Below are 19,439 nucleotides of genomic sequence, written 5' to 3' on the forward strand. Positions count from 1 at the left end.
AGATCAGGGGAGGTGGCAGTGGCAGCTCGGAGGACTCCCAAGGAGAGGAGAGAGGAGAGAAGGCTAAGGGAACGCTCCACAAGGGAGGGTGTTCGAGAAAGGATGAGAGACTGCCAGCTCTGCAGGCAAGGGGTGACATAACTGGGCTCCTGAGCCCCACAAGGGTCCCGCAGAAAGAATGTAGTTGGTCAAGGGAGCTGTAGACTCAAAAAGGTTGAAAATCTTCAGTCCAAGTTAATACAGAGTAATCTGAACTGTTATAGAAACATCAAGTAAGGCTTTATATGCACTACAGGTGTGAGAATTAAATCTTACTTTGATTAACAGGATTGTTTCTATACGCCGCATGTCAATTAAGCAATTGGCTATTACTGCATTATCAATGTCTAACGCAGCCAAGACTGATGGGAATTCAGGATGAACAACGGCCCTATTACAAAAAAAGACATTAGTGTTTGTATTTTATTTTATGTTCTTACAATGCAGTCACTTCACTTGCAGTCCTACAAAAGATGGTATAACTATAGAGCATTTCAATTACATTTTCAGAAGCATAAATGTATTCACCATATTTGATGTCCCCCCCCCCCCAATGGATGAAGTTGTTCCATTTGCAAAGGGGTCTTTAAATCAATGCAGAACTCTGGAAACTTTTGCTGATTCCTCCTGTTTTGTGCAGCCCCTCGCACCACCTCCCATGCCACAGGGTGGAAAGGGGGGGGGACCAACAAAAATGGCCCCTCTGCCTTTCATTAGCAGAAACTTCACTTGGATCAAATGTCCTTCCATGAACAGAAGGGCACCACTGCATACAGCAAGAAGAATTCTAATTAATCAGCTCAAAGCTGCAGTGTGTGAATATGTAGGAAATCAGACTGAAGTACAGTGGTGCCTCGCTAGACGAAAATAATTCGTTCTGCGAGTATTTTCATCTAGCGATTTTTTCGTCTAGCGAAGCACCAATGCAAATTGCGGTTTTCGCTAGACAAAAAAAAATCGTCTTGCGAGGCAGCCCCATAGACTTTTTCGTCTTGTGGGGCTGCCTTCGTCTAGCGAGTTTTTCGTCTAGCGAGGCATTCGTCTAGCGGGGCACCACTGTACCTGATTCCACTGCAAACCAGTATAAGCAGCCAAGTTCATTAACATTATGAATAATTTTACATATCCAATAACTAATCTTACAGCCCAATCTTATGCATGTTTATTCCAAAATAACTTCCACTGAGTTCAGTGGGTTCAATTACTAGTAAAATACTTACGGTGTGCAGCCTTAAACACTGCACTTTGATATTCTGCAAACAAGCTGCTGTGAAAGAATTGGGAAATGAAACCATTTGTATACTATTTGAAAGAAGGCATCTTGTCCCATAATATTTGTTAGAACTAACGGTGACAATAACAAATATCTAAGTTACCATGAAGTCCATAGTTCTATCAATGACCCTCAACAGTATTGCAGCATAACTATAAACACTTAATGAAAATTCAAAATTCCAGTTTACACAGACCAAGTGTCAGATACACTCACCTTTGGCTTACATCATAAAGCCTATTTTGGAAAGAACTAACGACGATTTGAGGACGAAAACTAGGTTGACAGAATCTGGACATTAACATCTGTAAAGTTCGTTCATCTTTATGATTATCACAGCAAAATGCCCAGATCAAGCCTTTTAAACATGTCTCAATAGCCAGCGCAAAATCAGGATCTTTCAGATGAATAAAAGCACCTGAATGCAAGAAGAAAGTCTCAGCATTGTATGTAATGTCAACATTAAACCATTTGAACGCTGCAGCCTGAAGTTCTCACCACCTCTTCTGTGAAAATGCCACAGTAATATAAAAGGTAACTTGGAGGTAACTCCATTTTCAGAAGGTTCACCAAACTAGACATCAAAGCAATTCAAATGCTCATTAATGGGGGTTTTTAGTAGCCACTGCAGGAGTTTTGGAGCTCCACATCCAAAACTAATAGCAGTTTATGTGGGGAGGGGGAATCAGGGAGGGAGGGGCAGAGAGATTGAATGTGCATAGGAAATGGCTATTTAAAATGTAGTGAATATGCGGTTTACATACCTGCAAGCAATTAATGTCAAATTTAGTTTGGGCCTGTGGCCATGGTTCTATCAAATCCTTTGAAACCAACAGTATAGACAATGCTTATCTTGGCCTATGAATGGCACAGTTTAGTTTTTGAATTTTTTAAAAAATACCTCAAAACTTCAATACACTTTCCAAATATTTTTTTCTTATCCTTGCTTTTTTCATTTTTTATTCAGTGTAAAGTTCTTGCCTTTCTATAGAATGCAACAAATATCAAAAAAGGTTTGAACTTTTATTCTAGAAGCAACTTCCCAGAAGATAATTCCTCTAAAATGAATGCAAATCCACAAGCTATAACCTCACGGCAAGGCTAAAGACACTTTACAATGAAGGATCCTAAGAATGCAAGTGTGGCCCTGTTAAATAAGACCAAAGGCCTACCTAGTACAAAATCTTTTTTTCACACACTGGCCCAAAACGAAACAAGAGTAAGTATTCCCAATAATGAAACATGAAAAAAAAAACCACAAGAGTTATTGTAGTCTGTTTTTAAAATGCAAATCCTCAATATATGCACACTGCTTGGTGGTCAGTAAACTACATATAGACCAACTATGGACTACTTGTACATAAACTTGCAGATAAACTGCAATGTGCAAAACTGGGGATGGGGATGGGGACGGGTATGCAGGCAATTCGTGCAAATATCTGAAGAGGGTTATAAAAGCACAGCTAAGACTGTGAAATAGTTGGGGAATAGGAACTTAAGAGTCTCCCACTGTCACCATTTTTCTCAAGACCTAAAGAAAATTACCTCCTTATTCAGCAATACCAGGATGAAGAACACAGCCATGGATGTACATATACACCAAGAAATCACAAAGTTTACTACAGTATTTCTATTTCAGGATCAAATCTGAGAACAATTAAAATTGCAATGCAGTATCCATAGTCTACTTTTCAATGTGTTTAAAAATTATTTACAAGGAGAATTATAAATTACCTACGGGTCCCAATGGTTTGTATTTAAACTGCCCCTGCTGGTGAGCCCTTTCAATTGCTTCGCAAAGGTCTGGCATATAGTGCCCAAACCTTTTCAGTTGATTTGTTTTACTCTCCTTCAACTCTTTTAGCTGTCGTTGCTGAGCATCCAATATTTGCTTCAGTTCCAATTCTTCGTTCCTGAAACAACAAAGAAGCTACTGAAATATCATGCATTATTATTAAGGCCTAGTCCGTTTTATAGAAATAGGTAGCCTTTTGCACACACCAACTGATTGCTTATAAGGTACAATTGCTTTAGCAGGGCTTCCAAGTCAATCATTGATTCACTTTATTTGTCTGCCACTTTTCCACACAAAAAAACAAGCTCAAAGTGACTTGTAACAAAGAAACAAGGTTGCATTTCAAACAAACACTACAAAAACAATTTCATAGTAACATAGCAGAACAAAAATATAATAACATACAAACAAGCACATTTGAATACTATTACTATACAGTGATACCTTCATTCGTGAATGGCTTCGATTTGTTGTCAAACAAATCGGCTCCTGGACGCTGCAAACCCGGAAGTGTTCTGGTTTGCGAACATTTTTTGGAAGCTGAATGTCCAACGTGGCGTCTGTTTGAGTGCAGGAAGCTCCTGCAGCCAATCAGAAGCTGCACCTTAACTTTCGAACAGTTTGGGGAGTCAAACTGATTCCCAGAACAGATTAAGTTTGAGAACCAACGTTTCACTGTAACAAGATTAAGTAAACAACATGCCACATCCAATGACCAAAGTAAGGGAGCTTCACAGTTTCTGTATGTTTAGCCTGGAAAAAGAAGCAGCTGAGAGGAAACAGCCATCTTCAAATATCTGAAGGGCACTCACATGGAAGATGGAGCAAGCTTGTTTTCTCCTGCTCTTGAAAGTAGGTCCCAAACCAATGGCTTCAAGTTACAAGAAAGAAGATTCCAACTAAACATCAGGAAGATGTTTGCCAAACTACAAGCCATTTGTATTTAATAACACATTCTCCAAGTTGGTACCCTGGGTGCACTTCTCCAGAGGAAGCTTATAAAATAACTGCTTTTACTTGCTTTTCGATTATTATTTTTTTAAGATGTGTTTGTTTGCAAAGTGGAATGTCAGATGTCTTTACCAAAAAGGAAATCACCTCTACCCCTTGGAAAAAAAAAACAGGGAACTGGAACAGGAACTGAAACTGTTGCACGTGTGGCTGGGACCCAATACAGACCAGAAGGAAAACTCCAAGCAACTTTTCAGATTAAAGATTCTTTTTATTGTTTTGTCAAGACAAAGCAATGGTGCAGATGGCTAATGCTCACAAGTCTGCACACCCCTCAAGCACATGCAGGGGTGTTTTATACTCTTTACAAACTGCTAATAACCCAACCCCTAGCATTCCTTCTGGCCAATCAGGATGGGGAATACATCCATCTGGCTGCCTTATGTGTTTCAAACATGCTGCTCTACTTTTGTCCACCAGGCAGCGTTGCATGACTAAAATTCTATATGGCCGTGTTTGTGACCTAATTAGCATGGCTATGACCCAAATATGACCACCATTTCCTTAGCCATTGTGGTATCTTTTTGTGGTGGGCCATTTCTCAGCAATCAGGATATAACAGACATGCGGTGAGCTAGCAGTTTCCTCTTGCAAGCCTGTGGTTAACAGGTGCTGAGGAGGGGTTGCGAAAGGAGTTCTTTATACAAAAAAACAAATTCTTAAGCTCTGTGGCCTGATGGACAGCTTTTGCCCTCATGGCTACTTTTATGCCTGGCTATTAGCTGGCATGGGTCACCCTGGCCTATCAAAACGATCCCTTGTCCCTTCCCAAAACTAACCAAGAGAGAGTTGAACATACATGCTTCTCCTCAGACAAATATGCCTGGTAGGAGAAAGCTGAATGAAAGTGCTAGCTGTGGTCCACAGAGCAAGAAAAATAAATGCTCAGAAGCCCAACTTATAGCACAAAACACAAATCAAGTAATAACCACAGTTACATCTCCAAAACTTACTTAAGCCTCGTAGCCTCTTCCTTGTATGTTTTTATAGCCTCTTGAAACTGCTTTATTTGGTTATCATTTGATGCTTCTTGATCACAAAGTGTCCTTAACTGCTCTTCCTTAACTGCTCGTTCCATTCTTGCTTGTTTTTCCAACGTTTCAGGCTCCGAAATTTGTTCAGCACTGTAACACCATGCAAACCAAACAGTATTATATTAAAGAGCTACTCTGGAGGAATACTTTTGTGACATACACCTTTCCTTTGGGGGAGCTTTTATGCATGCAGTATTTGAGTTTAATCAACACTGGCTAGCCACAGTTTCACACTCGCATTTTAAAATAAGCACAAATACAGATTTTAAGGCTGCATTTATATATTTTTAAAATCCCACAGAGACTTATAATAGTTATTTACCATTCTCTGAACAAAAGGCAGCAGCATGTGCTTTTCTACCTGCTTTTAGCAAAGCACTGTAGATTAATTATATAATTATTATTTATACATCACTCTTTGCATCTTAGAGATATCTTTCTGCCAATAAGGAATATACACTCTAAACAGAAAATGGGAAAAACAGAGAGAGTAAACAGGGCAAGGGGGATAAAGTGGGCAGATTTTTATTTGATAGTCTACCACCAAAGGTTTCAGAGTACACAATGTACAGAATACAAAATGACACATCCTCTTATGGATCAGCAAGTGATGAACAAACAAGTAGCAGAAAGGAGGGGGAGACAGAAAATCATCACAAAGGAGGGAAGTAAGCAGCCAGACCCTACTCATCTTTATTAGGGATCAGTGCTATTTAAGATGTTTATACATTTATCTAGATTCCAGTGGAGTAACCAATTTTTAAAGATCTTTACAACCCAAGCAGCAAAGGGCCCCAAAAGGGTATTTCCAAAGTTACTAAACAAAATAGCAAATGAAGCTGTGCAAAGAAAAGGTGCTCTTCATTGGTGGTGGTGGGAGGGGAGCCTAGCTTCACATCTATGCTGATGGATCTGAGCAATTGAGAACTTGTGGTTCTGGTGGATCATCCAGCAGCAATTGTAAAATAATAATAATAATAATAATAATAATAATAATAATAATAATAATAATGATAATAAAAATAAAGGGCTTCTCTGGGAGATTTGTCCAATTGACAGAATCATAGTACCATTATACAGAAACACAGTGTTGCTGCATTTGGAATAATGCTAATGTACTAGTTACTCAATATCAAATAGGGTATTTTAAATCCAGAAAAGGAAAACCAAAATGGGCAAGTGATTGTGGCACTTCTTAAAAGAAAAGCTAGCATCTCCAACTTTTTAATTCATAAAAAAGTTAAGTGAGGGTTTTCATAAGGAGTCTCTTTTTTCTTTAATGAAACAAGGATGCAAAAAGCATTTAAGGAGGAGTTTCTGCATGATGTAGAAGTGGCATTAAAGGCTTCTGACAAAAATAATTATCTGAAGATGGACATTAATGATTTTGCAATTAAGTTTCAAAAATAGAAGACAGCCAGATAGAAGACTGGAGTAGTCAAAGTGTGAGATAACCAGAGCATGAACCACAGTTTTAACTGAGTTTAATAAGTAGTTTAATAAATTTAATATAATTAAGTTTAATAAGCTGATATATACTCAAGAGATAAAAAGGTTGCTTATAATAAAATTCAGTTTCTCTGTTTTCAACTTACGGTAGTCTTGTTTAAACATAGAGTGAAACTTTTAGGAAATTATTGGTAACATAGAGGAGAGATGTTTCTACTTCTTGTTTGTCATTACATGTTTCTTACAGCTAAAAATATATATACAGTATAATGGTTTTGGGTAACAAAATGCCCGTTTACTCACTTCTCTTTTTGATACAACATATTTAGAAAAGGAAACATTACCTGGTCTTTAGTTCCTCAATTTTTTTGCAAAGCTGTTCATGGTCTTTGACCAAGCGTTTCAATTCATTTTGAGACCGAATATATGCTGCCTTAAACAAGGAAAGCAAAACTCTGGTTAACAATTGACTGGAACAAACTTACAGCAGATATTGACAAAAAATATTATAGCTGAAGAGCAACTTCAATCTGTTATTTCTTCTGCCTTCTTTGAAATTATACTCATTTGACCCATTACAGTGGTGCCCTGCTAGATGAATGCCTCGCTAGACGAAAAACTCGCTAGACGAAGGCATTCGTCTAGCGGAAGGCTGCCCCGCAAGACGAAAAAGTCTATGGGGCTGCCTCGCAAGACGAACATTATTTTTTTTCGTCTAGCGAAAACCACGGTTTGCATTGCCGCTTTGCTAGACGAAAAAACCGCTAGACGAAAATATTTGCAGAACAAATTATTTTCGTCTAGCGGGGCACCACTGTACTCTGCTTTCATGCCTTTTACAAACCAAGACACTCAACTCTGCTGATAAAAGAATCTGCGTGTCTGATTTCAGTGCAGCTCTGCACAAAATACAAAAGTATGCCTAGACCATTAGTGTGTGGCAAATTCTTACAGAACTTCTAAGTCTGAACTTTACATCTACAAACCTCTGCATCATTCTTTGCTCTTCTTTTAGATATAACGTCTGCTTTCAAAGCAGCACATGACGGTTCTAATGCCTGAGCTTCTTCCGTTATCTTCTCTAGCTTGTCTTGCATAGTTCTGTGTTTTCCTTCTGCATCTTTTACCTTAGTCTGAAAATACAAAACAATCAGAAATCTCATTATACCAGGGAAATTAGGTGAATGTGCAGAGACTGATCCAAAGGAAGTTGAGACAAATCAGCCATGACTTGGAACGGGAGAAAGGGTCAACAGTTTGCAGATGAAGTATGATCACTTTTTACTTTCCAGACAACACTTCATTCTGAATTTCCTTAACATAATGTCAGGCCTCTGGTTTTAACTGGGAACCTTACAGCTGAGCCTAGTAGAAACTGATGGGCAGCCTAGCACTGCAAGTAGTCCTCTTCCAACACAAGAGGGCCAGGGTATCCATCCCAGCCCTCTTGGACAAGATGAAGCCCCTGGCAAAAATATCAGCAAGCTATTCTTGCCCTTTTCTGATCAACTAAGCAGCATCATATCAAAGCTGCACGTTAGGCTCTGGCCAGGGATGGCAGCCAGCCAGAGGTGGTTTGGGCAGACCTATCAATGGCTTTGGCCTGGCCATGGTATCCACTCTTGACTTGGCTTCATTATAAAGGACACATGTAAACAAAAAAATCAGCTTGAATGCCAAATATTATGGCGCAGTAATAGGAACACTGAATTATTTCCTACAAAATCTATGTTGATCATTTATTAATTATATACAAAGCCGATCAAAGCTCACAAGTAACTCAAAACTTAGAGATTTGCTTCTCCAGTCTTCTAAATGCAATTTACATCTATGAGAAAGCTCACAAGTAGCACACATTTAATTAGATGGCCAAAAGCTCATGCAAGGGCATTCATGTGGACCTGTACAAGAAGCATCTGTTCTTTCTTCTTGTGATCCTTGCATGAAGGCTAAGGCTTTGATGAGAGGTGACAATAAAGCAGACTGCTTAACATATCTGACATTTTGTGATGAAGTCTCAGAAGACACCAGTCACACTAACATATTTTTTTAAGTGTACAGATAAGATTTTAAAACTGGCTGTTAGTTTCGCTAAGTCATTAGAGAAAAAAAAACAATGCTTCACTTTAACAAGAGAATCAAAGCAATTCAAGTCAGTATTTGCAATAAATGCATATATACCTGCCATTCTTTCACTTTCTCAACAAATTTTCCAGTTCTTGCTTCTAGAGCACCAACATCATCTCTGAGTGTTTTAACTTCTTTTTCAGTGTCTCTCACCTAAAATGTAAGAATAATGTAAGCATCACACAATAAATATTACAACAATCAATTTAAACCCATTGATAGGTACTGAAACAACAAATTACCATTGCCCAAGCTATTTGGTGCTGTAACTTCTTCAGCTCATTCTGCATTTCACTCACAAAAGCAATACTTTTGTAACGATCCTCCTTCTCCAAATAACGCATCTGAAGTTCTTCAAGAAACTAAAGAGAGACACAAAATGTTGTTGGAAATGACAGCAGTACAGACACTAGGACCATTTCTTAGTGTTTACTAGGGAAAGAAGAAGAAGAAGAAGAAGAAGAAGAAGAGGAGTTTAGATTTGATATCCCGCTTTTCACTACCCGAAGGAGTCTCAAAGCGGCTAACATTCTCCTTTCCCTTCCTCCCCCACAACAAACACTCTGTGAGATGAGTGGGGCTGAGAGACTTCAAAGAAGTGTGACTAGCCCAAGGTCACCCAGCAGCTGCATGTGGAGGAGTGGAGACATGAACCCGGTTCCCCAGATTACAAGTATACCACTCTTAACCACTACACCACACTGGCTCAAACCCAAAGGAGCTGCCTAGGAAGCTCAGTATCAGATTATGTATGTTACTAAATGTTTTATTGCATCTGTGCATTGTTTCTTTAAGCTGCAGTTGTGTTTTTACAAAATCATTTGTATGAGATTCTGTTGTAACTGGTTCTACTTGTTTGCACAAAATCTTTAACAAAATAGTATATATTTTTAAAAAGTGACTATGGTGCTTCATGAAGAATAAATCATTGTTAGGAATTTATTTTGTAGGGCTAAAAGGTAAAGGACCCCTGACAGTTAAGACCAGTAGCAGACGACTCTCGGGTTGCGGCGCTCATCTCGCTTTACAGGCCAAGGGAGCCGGTGTTTGTCTGCAGACACTTTTTCCGGGTCATGTGGCCAGCATGACTAAGCCGCTTCTGGCGCAACAGAACACCGAAACCAGAGCAGCACATGGAAACACCATTTACCTTCCCACCGGAATGGTACCTATTTATCTACTTGCACTTTTTTTTGCATGCTATTGAACTGTTGGCAGGACCTGGGACCGAGCAACGGGAGCTCACCCTGTCGCTGGGATTCGAACCGCCGACCTTCTGATCGGCAAGCCCAAGAGGATCATTGGTTTAGACCACAGCGCCACCTGCGTCCCTTCTTTTTGTAAGGCTACTGGTGTTATTTTAGCACTTCTCAGTGTATCTAGAACCAAAGGCTGGGGGAGGTGAAGTTTAACAGTCCAGTATGTGGGCCTGGTACACATAAAATTACTGTTTATAATACCTTTGCTCCTTGTTCAATCTGATCATGAGTTCTTGCTTTGGTTTCCATAATGTACGCATAATCTTCTTTCATCTGCTCCAACTGTGTTGCCTTCATAAAGAACTAATGCAAGAAAACACAAGTTCATGTTCTAGAACTAACTTTCTAAAAGACTAAGAATTTTGAATGCAGTCCATTTATACTTACACATTTCATTAAAGCCCTAGTTACCCTCTCCACCCACCTCACTCGACATGTGCACGATAAGAACAAATAGAAGCAGCACTATGGCTATCCACTGAATGTAAATTTTGTGCATGCTTCCAATATACCCATCAAGCTGCTCAAGATCTGAATAAGAAGAGCACACATGGACTTCCCATTCCATAGAGTGGTGCGCTGTGCTTCTCAAAACAAGGAAGAGTCATGTTCAATGGATTTGTTAGCATATGTTTGTCTCGAGAGACAATGGAGTGTGCTTCCAAGGGTGAAGTCATTAGCAGCACTGAAGTGACCTCCTTGGGGTGCAAGCCTAGGCAGTGCAAATGGAGGTCCTGGGCTGCCCAGACAACAAGGCCCCCTTCCCTTGGCCGCACTAATGTGGTCCAAAGGAAAACAGAAGTTTGTTTGGAACCAGCTGGGCATACTGACAGCTTCTAGGAGGGTGAGGACCAAAGGTGGACAAACTACCCCAGAAGGAGCACGACATGTCCCCCACCAGAAGTACTACCCCTTTCCTAACACCCCATACACTCCCCAATGGATTACTGACAACATCATATGTTATTTTTATTTACCTTGTATTTGTCACCTTCATTTTTAGATTGCAAGAACTGTTTGCTCATTTCCTGAGTAAGTATAGATACAGGATTATCCACCTGCAACAACAAAAGTCACTTACTATTTTGTTTATCTTTGGCAAATAATATTTAAGTAGCAGTCACTTGAAATTCAGTAATTCTCTCCAACATCCATTGCAAGACAAGATAAATTATTCTTACGGTTGCAACAGTATCTCAAGCGTAATGGCTTTTAATTAACTACATAAAAGTTCATGAAGATTTTCCTTTACGGAGCCTTTACTATTTTAAGAATATGAGAAGTCACAACCAGCTCACTGAAACAGGATGTCAGAAGCGCTTCAATGGGCAAGTTTGTTTTTAAAATGCAAATGCAAATTCCACATAACCATTGGCCACAATCCAGAGAACTGCACTGCAAACAGTGATCCCAGGGAAACCTTTTGACAATACACTCAGTCACTACCACCCAAAACCAGTTTCTTGTGACGCACGAAAAGTTGCTATAAGAGTTTGAGCATAGGGGCTTCAATTCAAGGAGGGGAGGAATCATCAGCTGCAGTAATTGTCTACACACCCTTAAGCAAAGAGCATCAAATCAATTTTTAAAAATCATCTATTAGGTGTTATATGTAGAAGTAAACAAATTCAGACTTACCTGGATATTAAAGTGATCTAGGATGGCAGTAAGTTCTTCCTTCTTGGATGAAATTATGGCACCTGAATATAAAAGTGAGAATAAACCACAATGAGATTTTTAAAATTACTACATAACACCAATTAAATTATACCTTTAGTGTAGAACAGAATATTGGTGCTTAGAATGAACACTTATTTATATTTATTGCATTTATATGCCCTCCATTCCTCCTAAAAATGCCCAGGATGTTGTTTTGTCTTGCCCAAATGAACTATGATCCCTCCTACTGCTCAGACCACAGGAACCGTGCGACCAGATTTTTTCCCCAGGAGACCTCTACTTCTACTGTTTCCTTAGTTCTGTTCTGTGGCTGGCCTTTTATAGAACTCCTTAGTAACTGGGAGGGGAGAACATCAGCAGGACCAAAATTTGAACAAAGGAGAAAAAAGCCAGCATAGTCTGGGCCTACTGGTCAGCAAAGCTAAATGTTCAAGAAAGGCATCTCTAGGAGATGGTGTGTGTGTGTATGATGTTGTGGCCTCAGACCTCCATGTACACCGAGAAGCAAACATTCACAGTAAGAATGCTGTTCTCAGTTGGCTGTGACAAATGTCCAAATGCATTGCATAACAGCTACTGTCATATGGATGGGTTCAGATGGCTGTGTGGCAAGGAAGAACATGCTACAACACATTTCACCAGAAGGCAGCCTCTGCTGAGAGAAGAGTTTGGATTTGATATCCCACTTTTCACTACCCGAAGGAGTCTCAAAGCGGCTAACATTCTCCTTTCCCTTCCTCCCCCACAACTAACACTCTGTGAGGTGAGTGGGGCTGAGAGACTTCAAAGAAGTGTGACTAGCCCAAGGTCACCCAGCAGCTGCATGTGGAGGAGCAGAGACGCGAACCCGGTTCCCCAGATTACGAGTCTGTCACTCTTAACCACTACACCACACTGGCTCTGAGGTTTGTACATCTATGCAAGTGTGTGTTTGGCAAATCTTGTGGAGTGGAGAACTAGCAGAGGACCGCTGCTATAGAGGCCCCCATGGAACAGAGGAGTGTTAGCAGATGTGGTGCCTCATAGGCTAGGGTGGAGCTAAGAGACTTTTTGTCCTAGTGTGGTTCACTGGAATGAGTCAAACAATGAGATGTTTTGCCTAAAGGCCCATGTGCAAAAAGTTTGGCCCCTGTAAAAGGCAACTAGGATAAATTGGTTCTGGAAGCAGTGTCTATATTCCAATGCTTTAACCAAATGCTTTTCCTAGCCACTGCACCTGCTACAATGGTCTTTTTTGAAAACTCTATAGTGTCTAATGCTACATGAGGTGTGCATTCCTCCATTTAGAAACTTTTTGGGTCACTATTTGGTTGGTCCACAAGTTCATCCAGCCGCCAGAGAAAGGAGGATCTACAAAACAAAGATGTAGAGGAGGTCTATAGATTATGAAGGAGCAGGGCTCTGGCGCTGGGTTGAAAAAGGCACCGGGGGCGGGCGGGGGGGATGACATGCTGCTGCTGCACTGTGTTTGCCAGCTGAGAGGCAATAAAGCCACTTTGCAGCAGGTCTCACCTGTGCGGCTTTCCCCAGCCTCTCTGGGGTCATGGTGCCCTGACGGGGTGGGGACAGCCTCCCCTTGGAAGAATCCCTTCTATATCCTCCCCAGATGAAGAAGGTGGTTCAAGGTAGAGGTTCAGAAGAAAAATTTCAAAACGCTTTAAAATGGCTGTAGGTTCTAAAATGGAGCCCGGGAGCTTCCTGCTGCTGCGCTACCCCAACTCAACAGCTGATGGGCAGAAAGTTGTTCCTTGCAGCGAGACTGAGGGTGAAGGAGGGAGAAAGGGGGTCTACTGCCCCTTAGATTGCCTTTTTTCCATTCTTACCCTTCCAAACGAAAGGGGGGGGGAATAGAAAACGAAGCAACTTAAGCTCCCCACTCACGTGCATTTCACTTATGCGTGCTGAGGGCCCAGAATGTAACCCCCACCTGTATGTAATTTGGAAGCGGGGAGCAAGCACTAGCAGAGGAAGGTTAGCAAAAGCCAGTTTCTTACTACAGGCCAGTTCCATCAGAAGGAACTGTGTTTGATGAGATAAAAGCATTCTTTCCCTCCAACTGGCAGTATTCAATGGTGTCTTGTGCCCTCTCCTGGGGTGCCCTATATCAGGCATGTCCAACCGGTCAATTGCGATCTACTGGTCAATCGTGGGGCGTCCCTGTTTGATCGTGTGATCCTGAATGCAGCAAAATACTTCGGCAGTTCAGGTTTCGTGAGGCACAACCAGGCCATACCACTGAGGTTGGAGGGTAAATCAACTCTCTGGCCATGGCTACAGCCAGGACAAGTAATGAACCGTGGAAAGCACTGCTGCTTTTTTATGAACTTGCACTGTAATAGCACAGGAGGGGCCAGAGGAGCTTGCTCTGCAGCTACTGCCAAGGCTTTCTCCTGTTGCTTTATCACTTGTTTATGTTTAGCAAAGCAGTAGATTTCTACACTTTCCCCTTCCTTTGTGAAATAACAAAGGGGGTAGGGCATGGCACCAGAGGGAGACATGCAAAGCAAGAAAACATGAGTGGGAGACAGAAGGTGGCTTAGAGGAGGAACAAAATTGAAAGGGCTTTTTTATTTAAACAACAGCAAAAGTGCATGATAGGGGAGGGAACAGAAAAGAAGACTCGCACCAAGGATGGCAATCTGACAAAAAGAAAAGAAAAAATCCTGAGTTTTCCTAGTTTGCCCCTTTAAGAAATTGTTTGAGCTTCGCTATGTACAAGATTAAAACTGATGTAATACTAATGATCAGGCTGGGGCATGCAGATGAACTAGTAACATCGTCAGGGAAGCCTGAGGAGTGAAAAACCAGGCCAATCCTTCTGACTTATTATGATGTCTACAATGTCATGGTAGACACCTGTATAATGCAGACACAATCCTATCATTACTCTTGCTAATGCTGAAGCAAGCCAAAACAGTCCACCCAAAAAAACATTGAGCAGTATCTGCATGCTCATGTTATACCAACATTTACAAGAGTATACAGTAGGCCCACAACTTATGTGGGGGTTACATTCCAGGGATCGCACCTAAAATTGCGCAGTCAATGGGTTCAATGGCAGGTAGGGTTGCCATCTTCATTTTTCCCAGAACCCCACCTTTTCATTTTGTTCAAAAAATTGCCATGCAGGTAAGTCTGACTGCATACAAGTTAAATGTACACAAGCTGTGGGCTTACTGTATTTAAAAAAGAAAGCAGCTCACCTCACTTTTCTTCTAAAAACAGAGCTTCTTTGAATACTTTATAAAAATTAAAAGTACCTGTGCTGCTTTTCAGTTTGTAATTACGATGTCCTTCCAAGTTTATGCGTTGATTGATGGTGATAGAGTCACCATACTGTTGTGGTTTAAATGCATCTTCACCTCGGTTTCGCAGCGTTATTGAAACATCTGCAGAACTGAAGACAAAAAATGAGCTGATTTTCATTAACATGTAAATTCAAGAAATTATCTTTTTAACCAAGTTCAAGGTGTTGCCAGTAGCATATAAACCCCTTAACAACTTGCAACCAGGTTACCTATGAGATGGCCTGACCCAACATGTGCCCACTAGACCGCTTCAATTGGCGCTATTGGCAATACTACAGGGGCCACATTAGACCCATTTCGCAATTGTAAAGTGTGGCAGCACCTGTACTTTGGAACTCCCTGCCTCTTGAGATCAAGCAGGCGCCTTCACTGTACTCTTTCTGGTGCCTGCTACAAACATTACTGTTTTAGTATTTTAACTTTTTGTATGTTTAAAAGCATGGTTGTGAATTCTTCTTGATTTTATTGTTTTTTTTTGTAAACCGCTTTGAGTTTCTTTTACAATCAAGCAGTGTATTTTATGAAATAGTAAAAAAGTAAGTACTCTAAGTCTTATGCCAAGGAAGACATCATTTTTAATCCATAGTACGCAACACCTTTGTAAGAATGAACACAAATATCAGTAAGCAGTGCCCGATGTTTCTAGACCAGGAGGCAGAGTGAGAAAAAAGGCATAACCTAGCACTCAAGCCATAACATCTGCAGACTGCAACAGTTCCAAGATGGACTAGAGGAGTTGTACAGACTTACGATCAACCTCTTCTGGGAACTAACAAATGGCTTACACTGGCCTCAAAGACTGCTGACACCACAAATGGTTGGTGTAGGTAGGTAGCCAATATGCATCACTCTTGCAGAGATCTCACCACTTGACACTGGCCTCAAAGACTGCAGAGTATTTCTGGAGGGACAAGAAATTCTCCATCCCACGTACTGTTCTTACTCGTTCTGCCTTAATACTGGATTTTTACTTACTTCTGTCCATCTTTCACAAATACTTTCAAAGATGTTCCTCGATTTGTCACTGTAGCTTTTCCTCCAAGACCAACCATAAGGGCCGTTAACACAGCACTCTTTCCACCTGAATAAAGCAACATTTATTAAGCTCTTAATAGTTAGCAAGCTATTTTTAAGGCAGCAAAAATTGGCTCTTATTCTTTTTTTTTTTTTTAAGGCCATTCCTCCCCCTTTTTTCTTTTAAAAAAGACCATTCCTAAAGAAGGTACAAGGTTATAAAGCATGTGATCACATAACAAAAACACTCCTGGGTAAAAATCAATTGTACTTTTTCTCATTAGACTAAGTCAGCTATAGCTTCAATATTCATTTGTTTCATATTTGCTGCAGTATTGTGAAAATGTGTTACATTACTGGGTTTTTAATGTACGTTTTAATAATGTATTAATTGCATCATATAGCTTAATTTTTTATTTTCTTTTTAGAAAAGTGGCCCATACATTTAATGAAATAAATACAAGAATTTTGGAACTGGCATTCTCTTGAGTGTTACACAAACATATTGCAGCAAGCCATTGAAGTGGTTCTTTCACATCTCATGGGTCAGGAGGCCATGAACCAATTGGAAAAGCTCAACTGAGCAGCATGAGTACATACTGCTAATGCTTTTTTTGAGTCACAAAGTGGGCTTTGATGATAACTCAGTGTGTCAACATATTCACTGCAAAATTAGCAAGGTAAAGTTAGGAAATAGAGGGTTCTTATTCTGCGCAATGATTCAATAGAAATAACTGTGAAATAATAGGTAAGAGATTTCATTAGTGAAATTCATTTGGTTATAAGCTTTTGTGGAAAAGAGCTTAACTGACTGTATTGCCCTCTTCTGACACAGGCTCAAACTTATTTGCAGGGAGAGAGGAAAAATATTAACAGTAGGGCAAAAAGACCATGTAATGCAATATAGTTTCTGATAGGCAATGATGTGAAAGAGCATGCCTGAGACCAGAGAGCTACTGTCAGCTACAATGTACAACACTGGACATAACAGTCAAGTCTGACCTGATAAAACACAGTTTTTGTGTTCCAAAGAAACACTTAAATACATGTAAGAATAATGACCATTCATAAGAGAGGCTTTCCCTTTTTGATTTGGGGGTTTTCTTTTTCCCCTTCCCCATCATCTTCTGCTATTCCTCCTCTCCAAGCATCTTATCTATCATATGTATCTTAGTTATTGTTTGAGAGGTACTAAATTTGCTTCTTTATTTTTGTAATCTTTTATATGTGTTTTATTAGTGTTTTATTCTGCTTTTTGTTCAGAAAAACTGGTATATTAGAAATTGATAAATAAGAAATATGCTACAGAATGGAAGAAATGCCAATACTATAATTTTTCATATGATTTAAAATAATAAATGAAAACTTACTTCCATTATTTCCAACTATAAAATTGACATTGGGTCCAAATTTGAAGGGGCCCAGCATTGAATGGCACATGAAATTCTTCAGCTGGATACTTTCAATTATTCCAACTTTTCCTGACACCTACATATACATTACAAAGATGTTTAAAACTGATCACCCATCTTTTGTACACAAACAGAAAGTCACAGATCATCACAAGGCTTGCATATTTTTAACAATACCATGGCGTGTCTGAATAATCCTTACTAGCAGAACATTCAGCTCTCATTTGCCATTTCCCCACACACTTAAAGTAGTAGCCTAAATAGCAGATCACAAACTATGTCAAATGAGTCTCCCTAAAAAACGTGAGAGCAATGGTAAGGCCCAAGTGCAACTAACGAAATATAAACAGAGATATTTTGCTTGAAATACTTCAAGCAAATACTTGAAAGGTAATATTGAACCTCTGTGCGTTTTTGTCACGTGCAAGGCAGTTTCAGTCAAGCCACACTTAACATAATATCTGGTGTTCCATATACAGTACAGTGGTATCTTGGGTTACATACGCTTCAGGTTACATACTCCGCTAACGCTTCAGGTTAAGAACTTTGCTTCAGGATAAGAACAGAAATTGTGCTCTGGCGGCACAGCGGCAGTGGGAGGTCCAATTAGCTAAAGTGAAACTTCAGGTTAAGAACAGTTTCAGGTTAAGAACGGACCTCCGGAATGAATTAAGTACCTAACCAGAGGTACCACTGTACCTGAAAGACTACCTCCTTCCTTACGGATGCTCTGGAGTGCAAATAATGACCAATGACCAGACTCAGCATAAAGCATCATTCTTAATGGTTTTGAAGAGCTCATTGCACAGAGCATAGTCTCAACTTGCACCCTGCAAGCAGGTAGTCATACATATGACACCCTGTGCCATAGTACCCACACTGTTGCTTCTAACCATTCATTATCATTCATTATCTGTTTTTTGTTTACTGGGCTTATTCGGTATGAAAGTTGAAATCTGTAAAATAAAAAAGGGTTGGCTGGCATGGCCCCCTCCTCAAAGGTACTTAACTTTTCTACCCATGGCTAAGTTCCACCAACTTCTGTCGTAGACAGGTAAGAGTTCAACTTTTAAAGCAGGCTCTCAAGTTAATGGAAACTTAAAGTGACCCTGGAAATGGCTATAACAAAAGCGGACAATAAGTGGTAATTAAGGAGATGTAGAAATTTGGCTCCCAGTATGCAATCCCCTATTCCAGCTTTAGTACTTACTATCAGTAGATAGTACACTTACCTTCTCCTCGCACAGGTGCTTAACTTATGTGTCCGTCCTCCCCCCCCCCCCCCGGCCCACTACTCTGATCATCAAGTTTCATTTTTCTCTCAGGCATAATATAAAACCACATTGTGGGACAAACTGCTTACCGACTGTGAGTAGTAACTGCTGTCACTCTGTAGCTGTGACAACTCCTCTTCATTAGGGTCATCATCAGAATCAAATGTGGCTTGCCTAGGTCTTTTTTCAGATGATGTTGTTGAAAAGCTCTCTTTTCTCTTTGACATATTAGCCTCTGTGCTCACAGAAATTCTTTTGGAAATATTTCATCAGAATTCTGCCAAATTTCTGGCACTGTAATGTTGGGAAAGCGGAGGGAAAGTTAATGAAACTATATAATAAATGTTTCCTTATTATATAGTATTCAGTTACTATAGTTGTTAAGTTTTATTCTGTTAAGAGTATATCCGTTGCCTAACCGCCCTCAACATTTTCGTTGGGGTTAAATGAAAAGAACCATGTATGCTACCTTGTGCTCCTTGGAGAAAATGGTGAAATATAAATGCAATTAACAAATAATAAAAATGCAGATTTCATAAGCCTACACTTCCCAGCTTTAAACCAAAGGAATTTTCCTTTGATTGTCATATGGGAGTAACTGAACATTACTTCTAAGTAAATATGCACAAAATTAGGCTGCACAATTTTTTTATTTTATGCTTTATAATGAAGATGCCGATAATTTAGAATTATCATTTTTTTACCTGTGTTCTTGCACTTTTTTCTTTTGTAATGCACACTCCATGGTTCTCATCTTACGGCTT

At 39.9% G+C, this 19,439-nt stretch overlaps 1 protein-coding gene across 1 annotated transcript in view; it reads right to left on the reverse strand.

Annotated features, from left to right (window-relative positions):
- The window catches only part of SMC6 (structural maintenance of chromosomes 6), a 33,108-nt gene extending 14,153 nt beyond the window's left edge, over positions 1-18,955 (reverse strand). Inside the window, exons 1-15 of the mRNA XM_033142904.1 lie at positions 18,765-18,955; positions 17,360-17,477; positions 15,951-16,056; positions 14,928-15,064; positions 11,626-11,687; positions 10,965-11,045; positions 10,189-10,290; positions 8,971-9,090; positions 8,783-8,881; positions 7,588-7,734; positions 6,946-7,034; positions 5,072-5,242; positions 3,047-3,225; positions 1,529-1,730; positions 316-430 (exon numbers count right to left, since the gene is read on the reverse strand). Coding sequence (XP_032998795.1) covers positions 316-430; positions 1,529-1,730; positions 3,047-3,225; positions 5,072-5,242; positions 6,946-7,034; positions 7,588-7,734; positions 8,783-8,881; positions 8,971-9,090; positions 10,189-10,290; positions 10,965-11,045; positions 11,626-11,687; positions 14,928-15,064; positions 15,951-16,056; positions 17,360-17,477; positions 18,765-18,902 — 1,866 coding nt within the window. The 5' untranslated portion in view covers positions 18,903-18,955. The remainder of the gene's footprint in view (positions 1-315; positions 431-1,528; positions 1,731-3,046; positions 3,226-5,071; positions 5,243-6,945; positions 7,035-7,587; positions 7,735-8,782; positions 8,882-8,970; positions 9,091-10,188; positions 10,291-10,964; positions 11,046-11,625; positions 11,688-14,927; positions 15,065-15,950; positions 16,057-17,359; positions 17,478-18,764) is intronic.
- Between the last annotated feature and the right edge of the window lie 484 nt (positions 18,956-19,439).

Source organism: Lacerta agilis, chromosome 3, assembly GCF_009819535.1.
Source record: "Lacerta agilis isolate rLacAgi1 chromosome 3, rLacAgi1.pri, whole genome shotgun sequence".
Lineage (NCBI taxonomy): Eukaryota > Metazoa > Chordata > Lepidosauria > Squamata > Lacertidae > Lacerta > Lacerta agilis.